The 24,272-nt window shown below is 50.1% G+C and overlaps 1 protein-coding gene across 1 annotated transcript in view; it reads right to left on the minus strand.

Moving 5' to 3' along the window:
• The window catches only part of map3k10 (mitogen-activated protein kinase kinase kinase 10), a 100,649-nt gene that overhangs the window by 11,680 nt on the left and 64,697 nt on the right, over positions 1–24,272 (minus strand). Inside the window, exons 2-8 of the mRNA XM_072274488.1 lie at positions 20,814–20,994; positions 19,976–20,124; positions 18,078–18,253; positions 16,772–17,012; positions 15,599–15,733; positions 5,467–5,605; positions 831–943 (exon numbers count right to left, since the gene is read on the minus strand). Coding sequence (XP_072130589.1) covers positions 831–943; positions 5,467–5,605; positions 15,599–15,733; positions 16,772–17,012; positions 18,078–18,253; positions 19,976–20,124; positions 20,814–20,994 — 1,134 coding nt within the window. The remainder of the gene's footprint in view (positions 1–830; positions 944–5,466; positions 5,606–15,598; positions 15,734–16,771; positions 17,013–18,077; positions 18,254–19,975; positions 20,125–20,813; positions 20,995–24,272) is intronic.

Raw genomic sequence — 24,272 nt, forward strand, 5'->3', positions numbered from 1 at the left:
CTTTATCTGTGTATGGACAGATGGAGATGGGGGTCCTTCACTGCTGCCCTAAATGCCAATGGCATAAGTACTGTGGAGTGCCTTCTGATTGGTTGTATCACCATCTGGTATGGAGGTGCAAGTCGGAAAAAAAGCTGCAGAGGTTTGCGAACTCAGTCAGCTCCATCATGGGCACGAGCCTCCCCAGCATCCAGGACATCTTCAGAGAACGGTGCCCCTAGCAGGCAGCATCCATCATGAACGCCCATCACCCAGGACAAGCCTCCTTCTCATTGCTACCATCAGGGAGGAGGTACAGAAGCTTAACAGCACTCACTCAACATTTTAGGAATGACTTCTTGCCCACCGCCATCAGATTTCTGAATGGCCCATGGCCACTTATTAATTTTCTCTTTTTTGTGCTATTTTTATACTGTCTATTTTTATTGTAATTGATAGTATTTTATGCATTTCACTGTACTGCCACAAAACCACAGATTTCACGTCAGTGATATTAAACCTGATTCTGATTCTGGTGATGCGGTCGTGATTGGCTTTGCTGATTTTTGTGATCTCATTTTGCCTTCTACCCTTCAATTTCAAAACAGGAGACTTCATTGAATGGAAGATACTGGGCATGCGCCTAGGTTGTGAATGGAAGATCTCCAGACCAGTCTCATCCCACCTCTTCCCAAGTCTTTCCCAGCAGGAATCCACCCTCAGGAAGCCCGGTAAATTTCCCTGTTTGTGCACCATCCCGCCAACCTTGTCTTGTGTTCCTGAAGCACCCAACTGCGGGGAGAGTCGCGATTTCTGTACCTCTCAGTTTAAGCATGTGCTTGACTACTTACCCATCTCGGTGAGACTCGCAAATCCCATTGTAATGGGAAGGTGCCGGGGGCTTTTCCCCAAACTTGGGGCACTGGATGACCAGAACTTGCTGCCATCTCCCAGAGACTTCAACCTGCGAACGTCAAAAAGCAAACGTACGGTCGGAGATCAGCAAACGCAAGCACCCTGAAAGCTTCAACACCCGAATACGTGGGATTGATCGGAAAAGGCCACACAGAGTTGTAAATTCAGCCAGCTCCACCATGGGCATTAGCCTCCCCACCGACGAAGACAGCTTCAAAAAGCAGAGCCTCAAGGTGGCATCCATCATTATGGACCCCCACCACCCAGGACGTGCCCTCTTCTCATTGCTACCATCAGGGACATGGAACAGGAGCCTGAAGACACACACTCAATACGTTAGGAACAGTTCCTTCCCTTCTGCCTTCAGATTTCTGAACGGACAAACATAACATCACCTCTTTCCTCTTGTTTTACATTACTTATTTATTTTTATACATTTCTTAATGAAACTCAAAGTATTTAAAAAAAATACTTTTGCTCTGTACTGCTGCCACAAAACAACAAATTTCACGACACGTTAGTGATGACAAAACTGATTCCAATTCTGAGGATATCGTCACCCCAAATTGAACACACACTGACTCTGTCCTAGGAATAAAATTGATTCCAATTCTGAGGATATCGTCGCCCCAGATCGAATGCACACCCACCCTGTAGGAATATCTGACTGGGAGCTTCAGTCCACAAAAGCTCAGCCCGTCACGGAAACCGGCCTCCCTTCTAATGATTCTTTCTGCCTTGAGAAAGCAGCTAAAGACCTCTCCCAGCCCAGACATCAGAATCAGGTTTAATATCATCGGCATATGTCATGAAAGTTTTAAACTTGCAGCAGCAGTACATTGCCATACATGATAATAGATTTAAAAAACTGAATTACAGGAAGTATATATATTAAACAGTTAAATAAGCAGTACAAAAATAGAAATTTTTTAAAAAGTAGTGAGTTAGTGTTATTGGGTTCAATGTCCATTCAGAAATGGGATGGCAGAGGGGAAGAAGCTGTTCCTGAATCGTTGAGTGTGTGTCTTCAGGCTCCTGTACCTCCTTCCTGATGGTAGCAATGAGAAGAGGGTATGTCCTGGGTGATGGGGGTCCTTAATGATGGATGCCGCCTTTTTGAGGCGTCGCTCCTTGAAGATGTCCTGGATACCATGGAGGTTAGTGCCCATGATGGAGCTGACTGATTTTACAACTCTCTGCAGCTTACTTTGATGCTGTGCAGTGAAGCCCCCCCCCACCCCCAAAACCAGACGGTGATGCAGCCAGTTAGAATGGCACATTCTCCACGGTACATCTGTAGAAATTTGCAAGTGTTTTCTCCCTTTTCCTACCACCCAAAGGGCAGAAGATCCAAAAGTTTGAGACACGTACCTCCAGGCTCAGGGATAGCTGTTATAAGGCTCCTGAATGGTTGTGGGTCCTGAACTTGGTGTGTCTACCTGCGCTGCGCTCTCTCTGTAACTGTAACACGCTATTCTGTGCTCTGTTTTCCTAAGTACACCTCTGTACATTGTGGGAATATGCATTGAACTTCGTAACTGTTTGATGTGACAAAATGGAGTTGTACAACCCCAGAGTGCCAAGCTAATATGTTGCAATCTATGTACGTGATTAAAGTAGTAAGAGGAAGCTACAAGAAATGTGCTCACTGAAGGAATACGTGACTACAAGCACCCAGTGGACCGAACATTGTGCAAGGATAAGCAAGTAGCAGAGACAACTCAGCCGCAGATGGCAGATGACCGGATGGACGGAGCTCGCAGGAAGTAGTAACCTCACCTCATTCTCATATATGAAAATAGTGCTTTGTAAACGGTGTGTTGGAAGTCTCCAGCCATCCCTGGTGGGAGTGGACGTGAACTTTCCCCTTCCAAGTAATGAAGGTGCTTGATGAAGATCCACTCAGTGTTGCTATTGTGTTTTGTGAGACTTCATGGAGAGATACTCGACAGTACTTATGCAGGGGAGAAGGCAGGAGAATGGGGCTGAGAGGGAAAATAAAACAGCTATGATAGAATGGTAGAGCAGACTCAATGGGCCAAATAGCCTAATTCTGCTCCTATGTCCTATAGTCCTACGTGTGAAATATTCTGTCTGGATGGCATGCAACCAAAAACCTTTCACTATATCTCAGTGAAGATGACAATAATAAATTAATTCCTTGCAGCCTGAAACATCAACTGTTTATTCAGCGCTGGGAACACACACAAAACGCTGGAGAAACTCAGCAGGTCAGGCAGCGTCCATGGAAATGAATAAACCATCGACGTTTCAGAGTGGATCCCTTCTTCGTGACTCTCAGCCCAAAACATCGCCTGTTTATTCATTTCTGTAGATGCTGCCTGACCTGCTGAGTTCCTCCAGTGTTTTGTGTGTGTCGCTCAAGATTCCCAGCATCTGGAGGCTCTCTGGTGTTTAGTATTCACCTCCGTAGACGCTGCCTGACCTGCTGGAAGTGTGGCAATATTGTGATCTGCCCCCAGCACATCTGCAGACTGTTGTTTTATGACACATTTCACTGTATGTTTCCATGTACACATGGTGATTAAAGCAAATGTTCTCTTAATGAGTTCCCCGGCATTTTGAATGTTAACTACTGTTCTCTCTGAGCTGCATTCATCCATAAGCAGTCATCTTAGGTCAACGGAGTGCTTCCTGCCTTGTAATCAAGTCCAGGAACACCACTGATCTGAGCTCCATTTTAAATTCCATTGACAATCATTCAGGCCTGAAGACTGGTTGCTGTTGCAATTAGCATTTGCTTTATACTCTAACTCCAGAATACGCCCAACAGCGCCAACAACGAACTCTGCCCCCAAGTGTCCGATGCCATCGCACCAATGCCCATGTTACTAATCCTAACCCGTATGTCTTTGGAATGTGACAGGAAACCGGAGCACCCGGACGAAACCCGTGTGGTCATGGGGAGAACGTGCAAACCCCCAACAGACAGCGGCGAGGACTGAACCCTGATTGATGACGCTGTAGTTGGGTTACATTACAGTCAAAAGCTTTTTTTTGGGGAGGAGGTACAGAAGCCTGAAGACACACACTCAATGATTCAGGAACAGCATCTTCCCCTCTGCCATCGATTCCTGAATGGACATTGAACCCACTGACGCTACCTCACTACTTTTTATTTCTGTTTTTGCACTATCTTTAATTTAACTACTTAATATACAAATATATACTTACTGTAATGATTTACTGACTTACTTGCTTATTTTTAATTTTTTTCTCTATATGATCATGTATTTCAATGCAGGTCTGCCGCAAAGACAACACATTTCACAACATACATCAGTGATATTAAGTCTGATTCTGATAACACAAAGTCAAGTTCTCTGCAGGTCCATTTAAAAATGCAAGTTGAAAAAAATAAGTTTCTGTTTGTTTACCTCCAATCCCGACCCCATAAATTTCGTATGGTTCAACGGTTCAATTTAATATCAGGGAACGTATACAATATATAACCTGAAACTCTTACTCTCCACAGACATCCACGAAACAGAAAAAAACCCCAAAAGAATGAACGACAGAAAGAGTTAGAACCCCGAACCCCCTCCAGCACAAGAAACAGCAAAGCATCAACCCTCCCCTCCCCCCACTTATTCTAGCGTAAAACATCACCATTCCCACCAGCCACCCTACAAGCACCAGCAAAGTCCAAAGGAGAGACTATGGTCTACAGTCCATCAAAAACTAACTGTTCATCCCAACAGTTCACTATCCCACAGGCCCTCTCTCTCACTGACAGGTGAGAGACAGATATCACTGCTTCCACAGTGCGAGGGAAGACAAACAGTCGCTGTTTCCATGTTACAGACCGTAGTGCTGCTTCCACTTTGAGTCCCGCTGACTCGAGACTTGGGTGGAGGGAAAGAGGGAGGGAGACAGGGAGAGGGAGAGATATCACTCCTACCACAGCCATCACCCGTGGAGAGGCCTCTGACAGCCACACCCGCTGTCTCGACGCTCCAGCTCCCTGCGACCCTTCGGTTAGCAACACCAGTGAGAAATCGGGCCCACAAGGCCACACTAGGGCAATTTTTTATTCCACCGCCCTGATTTTTGGTGGTTATTTGTGAATTCTGTAAGGTCCAATTTCTGTTACCCACTCTACTATAAGCTCCAAGAGGACCACAACCTCGTCGTAGGGTTTGGAGGCTTGCGTGCCTCAATGACCCAGAGAGCTATGCTGGCTGGAGTCAGGGTCTTGTGCTTTGGCTCCTGGTAGGGTCACCCATGCCAAGCAGGTCAAAGGGTAGAGGCCAGACTAAGAGAGGTCCACTGGTCCTCCAGGTTTCTTAAACGTCCCTAATGTATCTGACTCTTCGAACTCTGGCAGGGTGCCCCACACACCTACCACTCTCTGTGTTAAAAAAAACTATCTCTGACATCCTCCCCTATTCTTTCCTCCTATCACCTTAACATTATGCTCCCTGGTGTAAGCCATTTTGGCCCTGGGAAAAAGTCCCTGGCTGTCCACCCAATCTGTGCCTCTCATCACCTCTAACGCTGGTTTATGTTCAGTACTTGTCAACATTGCATTGGCCTTCCTGAAGAACTCACCTCTCCTCACCGCCAAGCCGCTCCTTTGGCTGAGTCGAGCTGGGCCCCCACGTTCTCCCCTTCTTTTTGTGGCCCTCGAGCTCCTCCTGCTTGTACACCGCAGTCCGGCCCCAGGTCTGGCAGCCCTCGCCCGGAGTCACTGCCAAAGGGGAAACAACACAGTCACGCACCAGGCCGCAGCACCCCTCGCTGACGTCGCAGCCCAGTGGGTCACGCCTTCGCCCACGGGCAGCAGATCGTGGGTTCACGTCCAGCTCCCCGACCCTCACACGTCAAACTCTGGGTGCCAGGGCTGCAGTGTTACTGATGTGGCCTTTCAGGTGAGGAATTATCTGACCTTGCGGGTGGACACAGAGAAATTCATGGCTGCAATCTCACAGGCGAGTTCACCAGATATTTTGCCTTTAACTGAAGCCGTTAACACTGGACAAAAAAGATTTTGCTTCCTGAATACTTCTGGGAAAATCACCATGAAAATTTCCCTATCACGCACCATTTTTTTAAAAATCGCCTATATTTGTTATTTCAATTCATAATTCAAATCAGAATAACTGATGCTAAGATTAAGGAAGGCATTTTTGTTGGTCCACAAGTCAGAAGGTCATCAATGACAGGCAATTCGAAGAACTTTTAGTGGGACCGGAGAAAATCACATGGAAGGCATTAAAGTTGTTGAAAGTTTTCTTGGCAACTACGGAGCACCAGACTACATGCAGCTGGTTGAAAGCATGCTTCAAGCACACAAAACCATGAAGTGCAACATGTCACTAACGATTCGTTTTCTGCATTCCCATTTAAACTCCTTCCCTGCAAATCTTGGTGCTGTCAGTGACAAGCATGGTGAAAGGTTTCACCAGGACATTGCGGTCATGGAGAAACGGTATCAGGGCAACTGGAATCCATCAATGCTGGCTGATTATTGTTGGACACTTAAGCGAGACTCAGAAACTGAGTACAACCAAACATTTTTAGCTCGGTTGAACTATTGCAAAGTGACAACACTGTTATGCAATTAAACACATCATATTCAATAAAAGTTAATTTCTCATTTCTCCAAATTCCTCTGTGGTGCAAGTGGTCTGAAATTATATTTGTGTTCAGCTTCAAGCGGTCTATCATTACCAAAAAAAATTCTGAGGAAGCAACCCTTTTGAAAAAAATGTGTTGTCCAGTGTTATATGCTCACTGCCGTGTGTGGTAGCTGAACGTTTCCTCAGGAACACAAAACAAGATGCAGGAGAAACTCAGCAGATCAGGCAGCATCTGTGGGGAAAGCAAGTGGCAGAGTAGACTCGATAGGTTGAATGACCTAAGTCTGCTCCTTTGTCTTGTGGGTGTTTTCAGTCGAGATAAAGGGTCCCAGCCTCAAATGTCAATGGTCAAATCGAGGCGGCAGGGGCCAGGCCTGACAGTATATTGAAGCAGCAGGATCTGGGTCTCAGAGTGAGGAACGACATCAGGTTTGGACGATTTAAGCACCGGGCCAGATTGGAAAGGTCAGGGGCTGCAGGCGAGGGATGGGACTGTTCAGCTCGTCTCTCCATGAACTTCACTCGTCTCTGCGCTGAACCGAGGCTGCGGCCTGCAGCTATCGGGCTGCCGGCTTCGTGGCTGTGGAATCACTTTCTTGAACTTCAGTTCTGAATGATCTTTGCTCACTCTTACTGTTTGCACAATTTGTGTTTTTTTTTCTCCGCACACTGGGTGTTTGACAGACTTCTATTTTGTAATGGGTTCTATTGGGTTTCTTAGTTTTGTGGCTGCCTGTAAGGAGATGAATCTCAAGGTTGAGTACCTACTTTTTGATAATAAATGTATCTTGAACTTCTTTGAACTTCGAGATGCCACGCGACCCACTGAATTCCTCCAGCCTTCCATAAACACAAGAGATTCTGCAAATGCTTGGAAATCCAGAGCAATACACTGGGCATCTAAATGCTGGAAGAACTGAGCGGGTCAGGCAGCATCTACGGACAGGAATAAACAATTGACGTTTGGGCTGAGAGACTGATGAAGAGTCTTGGCCCAAAATGTTGACTCTTTGTTCCCTCCATGGATGATTGCACTTTGTAAAACACTTTGAACTATATCGTCTGTATTAAAAGTGCTGAATAAATAATTTATTGTAATTATAATTACTCCAGAGAGATATAAGGCACTCCGTCTCACTATAACAGATGGGGTACGAGGGGGAGGTGGGGCATTAGCAGAAGTTTAAGAAGTCAAGGCACATCGGGAGCACTGGACGCAGTATATCACCCCAGCCGACTCACAGGTGAAGTGCCTTGACTTCTCAGACTTCCGCTGGTGCCCCACCTCCCCCTCATACCCCATCCGGTATTTATTTATATACACACATTCCTTTTCTCTCTCTCCTTTTTCTCCCTCTGTCCCCCTCACTATATGCCTTGCCCATCCTCTGGGTATTCTCCCCCCTCTTCCTTTTCGTTCTCCCTGGACCTCCTGTCCCATGATCCTCTCATATCCCTTTTGCCAATCACCTGTCCAGCTCTTGGCTCCATCCCTCCCCCTCCTCCTATCATTTTGGATCTCCCCCTCCCCCTCTCAAATCTCTTACTAGCTCTTCTTTCAGTTAGTCCTGATGAAGGGTCTCGGCCTGAAACGTCGACTGTACCTCTTCCTAGAGATGCTGCCTGGCCTGCTGCGTTCACCTGCAACTTTGATGTGTGTTGTTTGAATCCCTGAAGAGTATTGATAATGGCTGGGGTCACCCGCCTTGTAAAGACAGTGTTTTGTGCAGACGTGCTCAATAGTGAGAGAGTTTTACCCGCAAATATCAAGAACCTGAGATGAAGAGTCCTTGAAAATGAGTCCGTAGGTTGTGGAATCAGTTCAGAGTTGTGGTGAGTGAAGTTATCCACACTGGTTCAGGAGCCTGATGGTTGTGGGGTAATAACTGTTCCTGAACCTGGTGGTGTGGGACCTGAGGCTCATTGTGGTGAGTGAAGTTATCCACACTGGTTCAGGAGCCTGATGGTTGTGGGGTAATAACTGTTCCTGAACCTGGTGGTGTGGGACCTGAGGCTCCTGCCCAATGGTAGCAGTGGTGAGAAGAGAGCAAGGCCCGGATGGGGGTCTTTGATATTGGATGCTACAGAATTTCCCACAATGCCTCAGCTTTGACAGGTTATGAAATACCTTGTCGGCTGTTAAGTGTTCAGGTGCATTCTGGGACCATTCAACAATGGCTTCTTTCCACTGCCCTCAACCTGAAAATCGCTCCCTCTCCATCGGATTATGCCTACCTCAGTTTGCACTAACATTCAGGTGCAGATTCAGATTTATATCCCGTGTACATCAAACATATGGTGAAAAGCACCACTGCATTCACAACCAACACAAATCAAGGACGTGCTGGGGGCAGTCCGCTAGCGTCACCACACATTCCGGCGCCAACTTAGTGTGTCCACGGTGTTCAGCAGCAACAAAACGAGCCCCTTCCTCCCTCCTATCTACCCACACACACAGACAGTCCTCCAAACACTGTACAGTCTGGGCCTCCAGCCTTCATTGGACCCGTGGACCACAGTTATCAGACATCACCTGCTGACATCATAAGACCATAAGACACAAGAGCAGAATTAGGCCATCTGGCCCATTGAGTCTGCTCCACCATTCAATCATGGCTGACCCTCTTATTTAATCTCCTCAACCCCAGTTCCCAGCCATCTCCCTGTAACTTTTGATGCCATGTCCAATCAAGAACCTATCAATCTCTGCCTTAAATACACCCAAACAACCTGGCCTCCACAGCTGCCTGTGGTAACAAATTCCACAAATTCAGCATCCTCCGGTTAACAAAATTTTTCCGCATCTCTGTTTTGAAATGGCGCCCTCTATCCTGAGGCTGTGCCCTCTATTCCTAGACTGTAAACATTCTTTCCACATCTACTCTGTCTAGGCCTTTCAACATTTGAAAGATTTCAATGAGATCCTCCCCTCATCCTTCTGAATTCCAGTGAGTACAGACCCAGAGCCATCAAACGATCTTCCTATGATAACCCTTTCATTCCTGGAATCATCCTTGTGAATCTCCTCTGGACCCTCTTCAATGCCAGCACATCTTTTCTAAGATGAGGGAACCAAAACTGTTCACGATACTCAAGGTGAGACCTCACCAGTATCTTATAAAGCCTCAGCATCACATCCCTGCTCTTGTATTCTAGACCTCTTGAAATGAATGCTAACATGGCATTTGCCTTCCTCATCACCGACTCAACCTGTAAGTTAACCTTCAAGGTGTTCTGCACAAGGACTCCCATGTCCTTCTGCATCTCAAATTCCTGAATTTTCTCCCCATGTAGAAAATAGTTCACACATTTATTTCTACTACCAAAGTGTATGACCATGCATTTTCCAACATTGTATTTCATTTAGGAGCCGAGAGGTAATGTTGCAGCTATATAGGACCCTGGTCAGACCCCACTTGGAGTACTGTGTTCATTTCTGGTCGCCTCACTACAGGGAGGATATGGAAACTATAGAAAGGGTGCAGAGGAGATTTACAAGGATGTTGCCTGGATTGGGGAGCATGCCATATCAGAATAGGTTGAGTGAACTCGGCCTTTTCCCCTTGGAGCGACGGAGGATGAGAGGTGACCTGATAGAGGTGTATAAGATGATGAGAGGCATTGACCGTGTGGATAGTCAGAGGCTTTTTCCCAGGGCTGAAATGGTTGCCGCAAGAGGACACAGGTTTAAGGTGTTGGGGAGTAAGTACAGAGGAGATGTCAGGGGTAAGTTTTTTATGCAGAGAGTGGTGAGTGCGTGGAATGGGCTGCCGGCGACGGTGGTGGAGGCGGATACGATAGGGTCTTTTAAGAGACATTTGGATAGGTACATGGAGCTTAGAAAAATAGAGGGCTATGGGTAAGCCTAGTAATTTCTAAGGTAGGGACATGTTCGGCACAACTTTGTGGGCCGAAGGGCCTGTATTGTGCTGTTGGACTGGAAAGGAAGGAGAAGATGCCAGAATAAAAATGTGGGGGGGGGGTAGGGGGAAGGAGGATAGCTAGGTGATGGGTGAAACCAGGTGGGTAGGAAAGATAAGGGCCTGGAGAGGAAGGGATCTGATAGGAGAGGACAGTAGACAATAGGAGAATGGGAAGAAAGAGAGGACCCAGGGGAGGTGATAGGCAGGTGAGAAGAGGTAAGAGGCCAGAGTGAGGAATAGTGGAAGAGGGAAATTGGTTCACTGGAAGGAGAAATCGACGTTCATGCCATCAGGTTGGAGGCTACCCAGGTGGAATATAAGGTGTTGCTCCTCCACCCTGAGGTTCACCTCATCTTGGCACAACAGGGACTGAAGTGCTGGAATGGGAATTAAAATGATTCACCACAAGTAAGTTCCACTTCTGGCAGATGAAGCAAAAATACTCGATGAAGTGGTCCTCAATTTATGATGATGGGTCTCACCAAAGCAGAGTAGGCCGCACCAGGAGCACTGGACAAGACAGACAACCCCAGCAGGTTTGCAGGTGGGGTGCTGCCTCACCTGGAGGGGCTGTTTGGGGCCTGAATGGAGGTGATTGGGCAGGGGTAGCACTTCGGCTAGAAGTGGGGAGGGACAAATGGACAAGGGAATCACAGAGAGAGTGATCCCTGCGGAAAGCAGGGGTGGGGGGGAAGTAAAGATATGTTTGCTGGTGGGATCCCTTTTCTGTTGTGTAATTTATGTCATTTTATGATAACTTACTCTCAGTGACCATTTTGCTAGGTACACCTGCTTATTAATGCAAATATCTAATTAATCAATCATATGGCAGCTGCTCAATGCATAAAAGCATGCTGACATGGTCAAGAGGTTCAGTTGTTGTTCAGGCCAAACATCAGAATGGGGAAGAAATGTGATCAGAGTGACTTTGACCGTGGAATGATTGATTGTTGGTGGCAGACTGGGGGTGGGGGAGTTTGTTTAAGGATCTCAGAAAACGCTGATCTGCTGGGATTTTTCCACACAACAGTCTCCAGAGTCAGGGGTTCCCAACCTTTCTCATGCCACGGACCGCCACTATTAGCTGAGGAGTCTGTGGACCCCAGGTTGGGAACTCCTGCTCTACAGTTTACAGAGAACGGTGCAAAAAATCAAAATCTGGTGAGTGGCAGGTCTGTGGTGAAAGTGCTTTGTTAATGAGAGAGGTCAGAGGAGAACGGTCAGACTGGCTCAAGCCGACAGGAACTCAATTAATCAGGCGTTACGGCAGTGGTGTGCAGGTCTGGAGTGCTCTAGCAGCTGAAGACCACAAACAACCACGCAGTGGCCACTTTCTACGGTACAGGAGGTGTGTGTGTCCCTGCTAACATGTACTTGAAGTGCAGGTGAGGATTCCAGAGCAACACACACACAAATGGGGGGGGGGGGACTCAGCAGGTCAGGCAGCACCTATGGAGAGGAATAAACAGTCGATGCTTTGGGCCGAGACTCCCCATCAGGAAGGCGGCAGAACAGAGAATACGAAGGAGCAAGAGGGGAAGGCGTACAAGCTGTCAGGTGATAAGTGAGACCAGGTGAGGTGGAGGGTGAGTGGGTGGGGATATGAGAAGCTGGGAGGTGAGAGGTGGAAGAGGTCAAACCACAAACAAGAGAACGTCAGCGGATGCTGGAAATCCGAGCAACGCCCAAAACGTCAACTGTACTTTTTTCCCAGAGACGCTGCCTGACCTGCTGAGTTCCTCCAGCATTTTGTGTGTGTTACTCTGACCATCGACACTGTCTGACCTGCTGAGTTCCTCCAGCATTTTGTGTGTGTTACTCTGACCATCGACACTGTCTGACCCGCTGAGTTCCTCCAGCATTTTGTGTGTGTTACTCTGACCATCGACACTGTCTGACCTGCTGAGTTCCTCCAGCATTTTGTGTGTGTTACTCTGACCATCGACACTGTCTGACCTGCTGAGTTCCTCCAGCCTTTTGTGTGTGTTACTCTGACCATCGACACTGTCTGACCTGCTGAGTTCCTCCAGCATTTTGTGTGTGTTACTCTGACCATCGACACTATCTGACCCACTGAGTTCCTCCAGCATTTTGTGTGTGTTACTCTGACCATCGACACTGTCTGATCTGCTGAGTTCCTCCAGCATTTTGTGTGTGTTGCTCTGACCATCGACACTGTCTGACCCGCTGAGTTCCTCCAGCATTTTGTGTGTGTTGCTCTGACCATCGACACTGTCTGACCCGCTGAGTTCCTCCAGCATTTTGTGTGTGTTGCTCTGACCATCGACACTGTCTGACCCGCTGAGTTCCTCCAGCATTTTGTGTGTGTTACTCTGACCATCGACACTGTCTGACCCGCTGAGTTCCTCCAGCATTTTGTGTGTGTTACTCTGACCATCGACACTGTCTGACCCGCTGAGTTCCTCCAGCATTTTGTGTGTGTTACTCTGACCATCGACACTGTCTGACCTGCTGAGTTCCTCCAGCATTTTGTGTGTGTTACTCTGACCATCGACACTGTCTGACCTGCTGAGTTCCTCCAGCATTTTGTGTGTGTTACTCTGACCATCGACACTGTCTGACCCGCTGAGTTCCTCCAGCATTTTGTGTGTGTTACTCTGACCATCGACACTGTCTGACCTGCTGAGTTCCTCCAGCATTTTGTGTGTGTTACTCTGACCATCGACACTGTCTGACCTGCTGAGTTCCTCCAGCATTTTGTGTGTGTTACTCTGACCATCGACACTGTCTGACCCACTGAGTTCCTCCAGCATTTTGTGTGTGTTACTCTGACCATCGACACTGTCTGACCTGCTGAGTTCCTCCAGCATTTTGTGTGTGTTACTCTGACCATCGACACTGTCTGACCTGCTGAGTTCTCCAGCATTTTGTGTGTGTTACTCTGACCATCGACACTGTCTGACCTGCTGAGTTCTCCAGCATTTTGTGTGTGTTACTCTGACCATCGACACTGTCTGACCTGCTGAGTTCCTCCAGCATTTTGTGTGTGTTACTCTGACCATCGACACTGTCTGACGTGCTGAGTTCCTCCAGCATTTTGTGTGTGTTACTCTGACCATCGACACTGTCTGACCTGCTGAGTTCCTCCAGCATTTTGTGTGTGTTACTCTGACCATCGACACTGTCTGACCTGCTGAGTTCCTCCAGCATTTTGTGTGTGATGTTAGGTGGAAGTGTTAAAGGGCTGAAAAGGAGGAATCTGATAGGAGAGGACAGTGGGCCACGGGAGAAAGGAAGGCAGATGATGAGGGCAGGGGAGAGGAAGAGAAGGGAAATAAAAGGGAGTGATTACATACAGGCATTTATAGAAATCAATGTTGATTACATGTGTCTACATGGAAGTTCCACAAACTTGGAATTCAAGTTCACACCTGCAGTGCCCACAAGAGGGCAGTGTCGCTCCATTAATGAGGCATGCCATGTCTCAGAACACAAGCCCCATGTCTCACCTCAACGCACCAGGCCACTAAAACACAAGAGATCTTGCAGATGCTGGAACCCAGAGCAACGCACACACACAAAATGCGAGAGGAACTCGGCATTTATGGAACTGAATAAACAGTCGACATTTCGGGCTGAGACAGACTTGATAAATGGTCTGGTCTTGTCCTGGCCTGCTGAGTTCCTCTAGCGTTTTGCCAGTGTCCCAGTCTGTCTTTGCCCACCTCATCACCTGCTCCTCGTGCTCTCAGGAGTTCCGTCGGGGATCCGGATTTAGGAATTCCCCATGCTGCTGCACAAGGACAGTATCTCCAGGGTCAGTCCCTTCCCTACAGCTCGGCAGATCTCACAACATTGACAGAAACAGCACTGAGCTGGAACCCGGAAAAGAGAGGACCGAGATTCCCGGGACTGACCTCGAGGTCTGGTGCCAGACTGCCAAGATGACCATTAGCTTGTCGCAGTTTTGGAGGCTTGCTTGACCCAGAGAGCTATGTTGGCTGGAGTCAGGGCTTTATGATTTGGCTCTTGGTAGGGTCACCCAGGACAAACAGGTCAAAGGGTAGAGACCAGACTAAGAGTGGTCCACCGGTCCTCCAGGTTCGGGGGTTCAGCTCAGGCGTAACAACCCTGACTGGTCAAACAAAACTGTTACAGAAACAGGCAATGAAGAATCTTTCTACATCTGAGTGTGACGGTATTCCTGAGTCTCCACCCAGGACTTGTGTGACTGACAGTAGTGAAAACTGAGAGGAAGCTGCTGACATGATGAAGGAAGCCCTGAACACCACCAGAGATGGAGGCCTTCATTACTGCTCTAAACACCAGCGGTGTAACAGGCAGTAAGTGAGTCTGGTTCTAGAGAGATGTCCCACCCCACTGGTAAATCCCTCCCCACACCCCCACAACACAGCTAGGCGAGCGCAGTTATACAACAGGGCAGTGCAAACCCGCTGTCCCCCCCCCCCCCACCCTCTGCAGCAAGACACGTAGATCTGGGGAACAAAGGTTGTAGTAGCTGGGCCCAACACATTGATGCAGTTGTGACAAAGGCACGGCAGCAGTTACACAGGTGATGTGACGAAAAGGCGGAATGCATCATTCAGGACTCCCACCCCCGAGAACATACCCTCTTCCCATTACTACCACTGGGGCAAAGTCATCATCATCATCATCATGTGCCGTGGTGTATGACATCATCATTCTGTGCTGTGTCTTATGACGCCATCATTACGCGCCATGTTGTATGATGTGGGCGATCATGGTCTTTCCATGACCATGACTGTTCTTGGCCAATTTTCCCCACCCAGTATCAACACTTTTCAGAGATTGTCCGCCTGGTGTCAGTGGTCACATAACCAGGACTTGTGATATGCACCAGCTGCTAGTGGAGGGAAAGAACAACAAGTTACAGGAGCCTAAAGATCTGCACTCAGCGATTCAGGAACAGCTTCTTCCCCTTTGCCATGCGATTTCTGAATGGACATTGAACCCATGAACACTACCTTACTATTCCTCGTTTGCACCATTTACCTCTCTCTCATTCTGTCAGAATGCCTGCCTGGTCTACGCACCTGTGCCTTGCGATGTACTCCTGTCTCCAAACAACAAATTTCATGACGTACATCAGTGAGAATAAACCCGTTTCTGATTCTGGAGTTACTTACGGGTCCCATTCACCTTAACTGGGGCAGTGGGAACCACAGGGAGACTTACGGCGAATGGCACGGAGTCTGGGGATGATGAGGGGGCTGCCAGGAGGACTCAGACCACCGGGCCCCTGTCCCTGCCCCTGCCCCTTCCTCTTGTCCACCGTGGGAGAGGCCTGCACCGTGATCTTGTGCTCAAACCCTTTGGAACAAGCAGAAATCAGCCTCAGTAACAATCACAAAGCACAACTATATCATAGCATAACCATATGTGCTGTGTGCTGTTGGTGCTGTGTTTTGCACTGTGGCCCCAGAGGAACATTGCTTCGTTGGGCTGTATACATGGGTATGGTTGCCTGATAATTAAACTCGGATTTAACTGTGTCCATTCCTACCGAGGAAATATCATTCTCCCCACAAACACACCTGCAAAGGCTCAGCCTGCTGCCCAGTGCCCTCTGCAGATCGTGGGTTCAATTCCGCAGACCTGGGACTCGAGCCGCAAACATAGGCGGGGCTGCAGGAGAGGGGTCGAGGAAGTGGGCACACTGACACGGTGGGGGGGGGGGGGAACAGGAGAGTTTCCTGGTCTGAAAACCAGAGGGGGAGATGTGACCGCGGGACAATTCTGCCCCCCCCCCCTGCCCACTGATCTGGGCTCAGTGCTTATCCCTTGATTGACAGCCCCCCCCATGGCATTGCTGGTTGTGGGATCATCACGTACACACGGCGGCTGCTTTGCATCTGACAGTGAAGACATTTCAGTGGGGTACGGGTAGGGATGGAGATCGTGGGCCGACTGGCCCGCTCTAGCCCGCGGTACGGGTAGGGATGGAGATCGTGGGCCGACTGGCCCGCTCTAGCCCGCGGTACGGGTAGGGATGGAGATCGTGGGCCGACTGGCCCGCTCTAGCCCGCGGTACGGGTAGGGATGGAGATCGTGGGCCGACTGGCCCGCTCTAGCCCGCGGTACGGGTAGGGATGGAGATCGTGGGCCGACTGGCCCGCTCTAGCCCGCGGTACGGGTAGGGATGGAGATCGTGGGCCGACTGGCCCGCTCTAGCCCGCGGTACGGGTAGGGATGGAGATCGTGGGCCGACTGGCCCGCTCTAGCCCGCGGTACGGGTAGGGATGGGTGAAGGGCCAGTTGCCGCATCCAGCGCAGTCGGGTCAGGACTGAGGATGGAATTGCCGGTTGTAGCTCGCTGAGGCACGGGGATGGGCGAGGTCGCGGACCCACCTGACGGTAAGCTGATGCGGTTCCCGTCCCGCAGTTTCAAGCGGCTCCTCTTGAAGTTGCCTTTGCGCTTTTTGACGCGGGGCTTCTCCTGGTACAGCTGCCGCATGATAATGTTCAGCTCCCGCTCGACGATGTCGATCTCCCGCTCGGCCAGCTCCTGCTCCCGGCGGCGAAGCAGCTCCTCGTGGTTCCTCTGCTGAACCGCTGCCCGGCACAGCTCCTCCTCCCAGCTCCGCAGCTCCTGGGGGGGCACGGCCACAGGGAGAGCTGGGGGGGTGTGCAGTGTCCGGGGGGGGGGGGATGCAGCGTCTGGGGGGGGGGATGCAGTGTCCGGGGGGTGTGCAGTGTCTGGGGGGGGGATGCAGCGTCTGGGGGGGGGATGCAGTGTCCGGGGGGGGGGGATGCAGTGTGCAGTGTCCGGGGGGGGGGATACAGTGTCCGGGGGGGGGGGGATACAGTGTCCGGGGGGGGTGTGGATGCAGTGTCCAGGGGGGGATACAGTGTCCGGGGGGGGGGGTTGGATGCAGTGTGCAGTGTCTGGGGGGGGGGGAATGCAGTGTCTGGGGGGGTACAGTGTCCGGGGGAGGGGAATACAGTGTCCGGGGAAGAGGGGGAGGTGCAGTATCCGGGGTGGATGCAGTATCTGTGGGGGGGATACAATGTCCGGGGGGGGATGCAGTGTGCAGTGTCCTGGGGGGGGGGGATACAGTGTCCGGGGGGAATGCAGTGTGCAGTGTCCGGGGGGGTGGGATGCAGTGTCTGGGGGGAATGCAGTGTGCAGTGTCCTGGGGGAGGGGATACAGCGTCCGGGGGGGGGATGCAGTGTCTGGGGAAGAGGGGGAAGATGCAGTGTCTGGGAGGGGGGACGAGAGGTGCAGTTTTCTTGGAGAACAAGTGATGCAGCATCCGGGGGTGGGGGGGGGGGAACGAGAGATGCAGTGTCCCTGGCGTTCAGAGCCCTGCAGGGTCCTGGGGGTGTCGGGCATGAGATTACTGAACTCCCTGCCACCACTCACCCCACCCCCAGCCCTGTTCCATCAAGAATCCTTCAGTTCTGACTGGTGTTCTGGGCTAAGGACCCTCAGGAAGTCCCGGGTCGAACGCCCTGTTGAAATCTCTCCCGAGTGGCCAAATTACCTTTTTGCTTAATTGCCCCATTTTCTCTGCTCTGCCAGCGTTAAACCCTCAGCACCTCCACACGATCGAGCCTGTTGCTATCTCCTCCAGGACCACTCACTGTCTATCCGAGTTGGAGGGTGAGCGAGTGTGGACCCCCGAGCCTGCTCCCGGCCCAAAGCCCACCTACCTTCTCCTTCGTCCGCAGCTCGTCGAACATCTGCTGGATCTCCAGCTTCCAGTCCTCCTGCAGCGAGTGAAACGAGTCCAGCGGCATCTCGAAGAGGGTCGACTGCTCGATGGCCACCAGCTGAGAGACGATGTCCCTGAAGGACGGCCTGCTGTGTGCGTCGGAGTTCCAGCAGTCTGCAGGCAAACACACTCGCGGTGAGGAGCACAGTGGCCTTGGCTGCCGGCTGGGTGCATTGTTTTACAGGTTTGCACCCTGTGTATACACAGCCCGTCCGACTCCCCAACATGAAATCACAACACTACTTCCTGAGGAGATTGAGGTGAGTGAGGCTCCCACCATTCTAACCAATTTTTACCAGAGCTCCACCGGGAGTGTCCTGACCAGCTGCATCACTGTCTGGTGTGGGAATTGCAAGGCAGCTGACCACAAGTCCCTACAAACGATTGTGAGGACAGCTGGGAGGATCATCAGGGTCTCTCTTCCACCCATTAGAGATATTTATCAGGAGCAGTGTGCACACAGGGCCCTCGTCAATAATCCTCCCCATCCGTCCAACCATCTCTTTGACCCCCTACCTCAGGCAGAAGGTACCGTATCATCAGGACAAGGACTGTTAGGATGGGAAACAGTTTCTTCCCCCAGGCTGTGAGACTGAACTCCCTGCCATCACCCAGGTCTCAGCACACATGAAACACCAGCAGCGTTATACTCTTTACTTTTTAACGTGTCGTAAATGTGCCTTATTATGGGTTAATTTATTTGTGGTCATATTACTGTATGTGAGTTATATGTACTGCGTTGTGCACCTAATTATTTGTTAGTTTATTTGTGGTAATATGTGTTGTGTGTGAGTTATATGTACTGTGTTGTGCACCCTGGTCTGGAGGAACGTTGTTTCGTTTGGCAGTATACATGTGTACCGTAGGTGACAATAAACCGGAAACTGGTCTCAGGCAGGCCTCAAGCACAGTACTGACAAGTAGAGTGGTAGAGCCCTACAGCACAGAACCAGGCCCTTTGGCCCATCTAGTCTGTGCTAAACTATAAATCTGCCTATCCCAAGGACCTACACCAGGACCATAGCCCTCCATACCCCTCCCATCTTTCTTAAACATTGAAATCAAATCCAAATCTGCCACTTGTGAAGGCAGCTTGTTCCTCACTGATCAAGTTTCCCCTCATGTTCCCCTTAAATATTTCACCTTTCACCCTTAACCCATGACCTCTAATCTCACTCAACCTAAGTGGAAAATGCCTGCTTGCATTGAGCCTGTCCAGTCTCCTCATAATGTATGCATGACATCATCATCATCGTGTGCCGTGTCGTATGACGTGGGTGATCATGGTCTCCCCACCATGATTGTTCGGCAAATTTTTCTACACAACTGGTTTGCCATTGCCTTCTTCTAGGCAGTGTCTTTACAAGACGGGTGACCCCAGTCATTATCAATACTCTTCAGAGATTGTCTGCCTGGTGACAGTGGTCACATAACCAGGATGTGATCCACACTGGCTGCTCATACGACCATCCACCACCTGATCCCGTGGCTTCGCGTGACCCTGATTAGGGGGGAGTGTGGCCAAGTCCACAATAGAGACCCAGATCAGAATCAGGTGTATCATCACTCACATTTGTCACAAAGTTTGTTTTTTTTTTGCAGCAGTACAGTGCAGTACATTAAATTACTACCATACTGTGCAAAAGTCTTGGGCACTTTAGCTATGCACGTGCCTGAGACCTTCGTGCAGTACTCTAGATGTGACAGCTTCGATATACTGAAACCTTTGATGATCAGTCAGGACAGCACGCAAACAAAAGCTTTTCAATGTATCTCAGTGCACATGACAACATTAAACCAACCCCAAGATGTGGCACAATCAGATCCTGCTCCTACCTTCCATGAGTTTGCCGAAGGGTTCGGGACAGGTGGAAGGGATGGGAAGGGTCAGTTTGTTCACGGCCACTCCGTAGGCGACGGCCAGCCCGTCGATCTCCCGGTACGGCACCTCTCCCGTCAGCAGCTCCCACAACAGCACTCCGAAACTGGGAGGGAGAAAGTGTGAGTGAGAGAGTGTGCGGGAGACAGAGTTAGAGTGCGCGAAACAGACAGCAATGGTGTGCCAGAGAGAGTCAGTGAGAAAGTGTGCAAGAGAGTGTTCGTGTAAGTGAGGGAGGGAGAGAGTGAGAGAAGGGAGTGAGGGGGGAGGAGCAGGAGGAGGCAAAGAGGGGAGAGGGGTGAGTGGGGAGAGTGGAGAGGGAGAGAGGGAGAGAGGGGAGGGGAGAGAGGGAGAGGGGGAAGAGGGGAGGGGGAGAGGGATGGGTAGGGGAGAGGGCGAGGGAGAGGGGAGAGGGGCAGAATGAGTATAGTTGAGGGGAGGAAGAGGGAGAGGAGGAGGGAGGGAGGGTGAGGGAGATGGGAATGGGGAGGGGTAGGGGAAGAGGGCGAGGGAGAGGAGGAGGGATTCATGCCATCGGGTTGGAGGCTACCCAGATTGAATAGGGGCTGTTGCTCCTCCACCCTGAGGGTGGCCTCGTCGTGACTGTAGAGGACACCGTGCATCGATCTATGAGAATGGGACTGGGAAGCTGAACTGAAACGGATGCCACTGGGAGGTTCTGCCTGTGCAGTGGACGGGGGAAGGGGCTCGAGAAAGCGGCTCCCGCGTGTGCTCTGACACTGACGCAGTGTGGACTGCTCGCTGGCCTGGGTTCATTCTCCGGCTCTGACTCACCTCCACACGTCGCTGCTCTTGGAAAACAGGGACAGCTTGATGACTTCGGGCGCCATCCACGCGTAGGTGCCAGCCGCACTCATCTTGGTCGTCCGGTGCCACTCACGCGCCAGCCCGAAGTCCGTGATCTTCAGGGTTTTGTTGGTGAGGTCATCATCTTCTGTCTTCTCGAGGATCAGAACTGTAACGAGCAGAGGAGGAGGGGGGAGTTAAAATGATCCAAGGGCACGGCAACATCTCGCCAGCACCCTCCCAGCTCGTGAGGAATCTTCACTGCCTGGTTGGTCCTCCAAAAGACAAGGCTAATCACCCCACCCCCCCCCCCCCCGCCCGCCACGGTGCACCCTGTATACACTCCCTACTGGAGAATCACTGGGTATCCCATGAACTTTGTTGTCTTTGTGGTAGCAGCACATTGCAATGCATAATAATAGTAAGAAACTGTAACTTTTTCAGTAAGTATGTATATATTAAATAGTTAAATTAAATAACTAGTGCAAAAATAGAAATAAAAAAGTGAGGTAGTGTTGATGGGTTCAATGTCCATTCAGAAATCGGGATAGCAGAGGTGGAAGAAGCTGTTCCTGAATCATTGAGTGTGTGTCTTCAGGCTCCTGTACCTCCTCCCTGATGGTAGCAATGAGAAGAGGGCATGTCCTGGGTGAAGGGGGTCATTTAATGACAGACGGTGGTCTGTTTGAGGCATCGCTCTTTGAAGATGCCCTGTGTACTGGGGAGGCTAGTGCCCATGTTGGAGCTGACTGAGTTCACAACCCTCTGGCAGCTGATTTCAATCGGTGCAGGTAGCCGCCCCCCACCCCCACCGTAACAGACGGTGATTAGTCGTGGAGCCGTTGGACAAGTAGGTTGAAGGGATGTTATCATCATCATTATGCGCCGTGTCATATGACGTGGGCAATCACAGTCTTTCCATGACCATGATTGTTCTTCAAAACTTTTCAACAGAAGTGGTTTGCCATTGCCTACTTCTGGGCAGTGTCTTTACAAGATGGGTGACCCCAGCCATTATCAATACTCTTCAGAGATTGTCTGCCTGGTGTCAGTGGTCGCGTAACCAGGACTTGTGACCTGCACCGGCTGTTCACACGACCATCCACCACCTGCTCCCATGGCTTCACATGACTCTGCTCGGGGGCTAAGCAGGTGCTACACCTCGCCCAAGGGTGACCTGCAAGCCAGTGGAGGGAAGCAGCGCCTTAAAACTCCTTTGATGTATCTCCGCTCCGTCACCCAATACAGGAACGTAAGCTGGGGAGGGATTGATCGGATTAGTCAGTGCTAGCAGAGACCTGATGGTCCAAATGGCCTCCTTCATAGGAAGGAATGAAACATGAGAAGGGTCTCTTGAGGGGGAAGAACAGTCTGGAGGGGTGTGTAGTAGTTAGCATAGCGTTTTAGAGTGCCAGTGACCCAGGTTCAATTCCTGCTGCTTTCTATAAGGAGTTTGCACGTTCTCCCACTGTTGTCTGTAAGGAGTTTGTACGTTCTCCCTGTGACTACACAGTTTCCTCCAGGTGCTCCAGTTTCCTCCCACAGTCCAAAGACGTCCCAGTTAGGGTTAGTAAGCTGTGGGTGTGGTACGTTGGTGCCAAAATCATGGCGACACTTGTGGGCTTCCCCTAGCGCAATACTTGGATTGTGCTGGCCGTTGACGCAAACAACGAATGACACCATACGTACACGTGACAAATCATAGGACACAAGTTACAGGAGCAGATTCAGAACATTTGGCCCATCGGTCTGCTCTGCCACACCATCATTGCTGATATTTCCACTCTCTCAACCCTATTCTCCTGCCTTTTCCCCGTAACCTTCAATGCTCTTACTAACCAAGAACCTATCAATCTCTGCTTTCAATATTTCCAGCGGCTTGTCCTCCACAACTAACAAATCAAACCTTCAAAGGTCCAATTTAATGTCAGAGAAATGTATACAATATACATCCTGAAATGCTTTTTCTTCACAAACATCCACAAAAACAGAGAAGTGCCCCAAAGAATGAACGACAGTTAAATGTGAGAACCCCAAAGTCCCCCCCAGCTCCCCTCTCCCACCGGTAAACGGCAGCAAGCAACAATCCCCCCCTCCCCCCACCGGCAAAAAAAAAGCTAGCATCAGCACCACCTCCGAGCACAAGCGTGAGCTCGGCAATGGCAAAGACACAGACTTGCAGTTACCCCAAAGACTTCGTGTCTCACCCGGCGTTAGACAAACCACAGGTTTTCTCTCTCTCCCTAATAAGGGAGAGCTTATCAAGCTTATCTTTCATTTTTAAGTGCAATGGCAGCTTCCACTGACAGTACAGATTGGGAAGTGGTCACTTCCAAGGTCAATGGGTTAAAGGGGTCAGTGTCTAGGATCAATGGGTTAAAGGGGTCAATATCCAAGGTCGGTGGGTTAAAGGGGTCAATATCCAAGGTCAATGGGTTAAAGGGGTCAGTGTCTAGGATCAATGGTATGTCAACTCATAGAAGGATTTGAGAAAGGGCAAGGAAAAGAAATGCAATTTCACTCAGTAAGTGGCTGGGGTTAGAACTCACTGCTCGAGGCGGGTGTACGGGAGGTTTCTGGATGTGTTAGACAGCCGGGGAATGGAATCAGGCTGATTATAGACTTTTTCAGAATAGAAACAGGCTGTTCATCCCATCGAGTCCATGCTGACTAATGAGCATCTACCTCCCATCTCATCACCTGGTCTCACCTATCACCTGCCAGCTTGCAGTACTTCCCCTCCCCCTTCGTCCTGGTCCTGGCATCTTCCCCCTTCCTTTCCAGCCTGAAGAAGGGTCTCGGCCTGAAACATTTACTGTTTATTCCCCTCCACAGATGCTGCCTGACCTGCTGAGTTCCTCCAGCATTTTGCCCTTACACTGATCCCATCTTATTCCACCTCATTCTCCCCATCCTCCGCCCCGCCCCCCCCCCCCCCCCCCACCAAATTCCCATTACTTCCCATTCCCCGGTCATCAATTCCTTCCCTCCTGACAGACGATGCTCGACCTGCTGAGGTCCTTCAGGAAACTGCATGCTGCTCCAGATTTCACTGCCCTGCTCTCCCTCTGGACCCATGCCTGTGCGACGAGGCATGGCTGAAATGTCATCTATGAATTAGCTGACAATACAACTATTGCTGGCAGAATTTCAGGTGGTGATTGGAGACTGTACAGGAACCTGAAGACACACCCTCAATGATTCACGACACACAGCGGTGATATTAAATCTGATTCTGATATGCATCGGCAGCCTCTTGTGGCCTGTCACTCCCTCCTGCACACAGGCACCAGTTTACACAGCTTTAAGGAGCTGGCTAGCTTAAATGACACAAGAAATTCTGTACAAATCTGAAGCATGCCACACAAATTGCTGGAAGAACTCAGCAGCTCAGGCAGCATCTATGGAGGGGAATCATCTATTGATGGGTCTTGGCCCAAAAATATT

This window comes from Mobula birostris, chromosome 12, assembly GCF_030028105.1.
Source record: "Mobula birostris isolate sMobBir1 chromosome 12, sMobBir1.hap1, whole genome shotgun sequence".
In the NCBI taxonomy this organism is placed as follows: Eukaryota; Metazoa; Chordata; class Chondrichthyes; order Myliobatiformes; family Myliobatidae; genus Mobula; species Mobula birostris.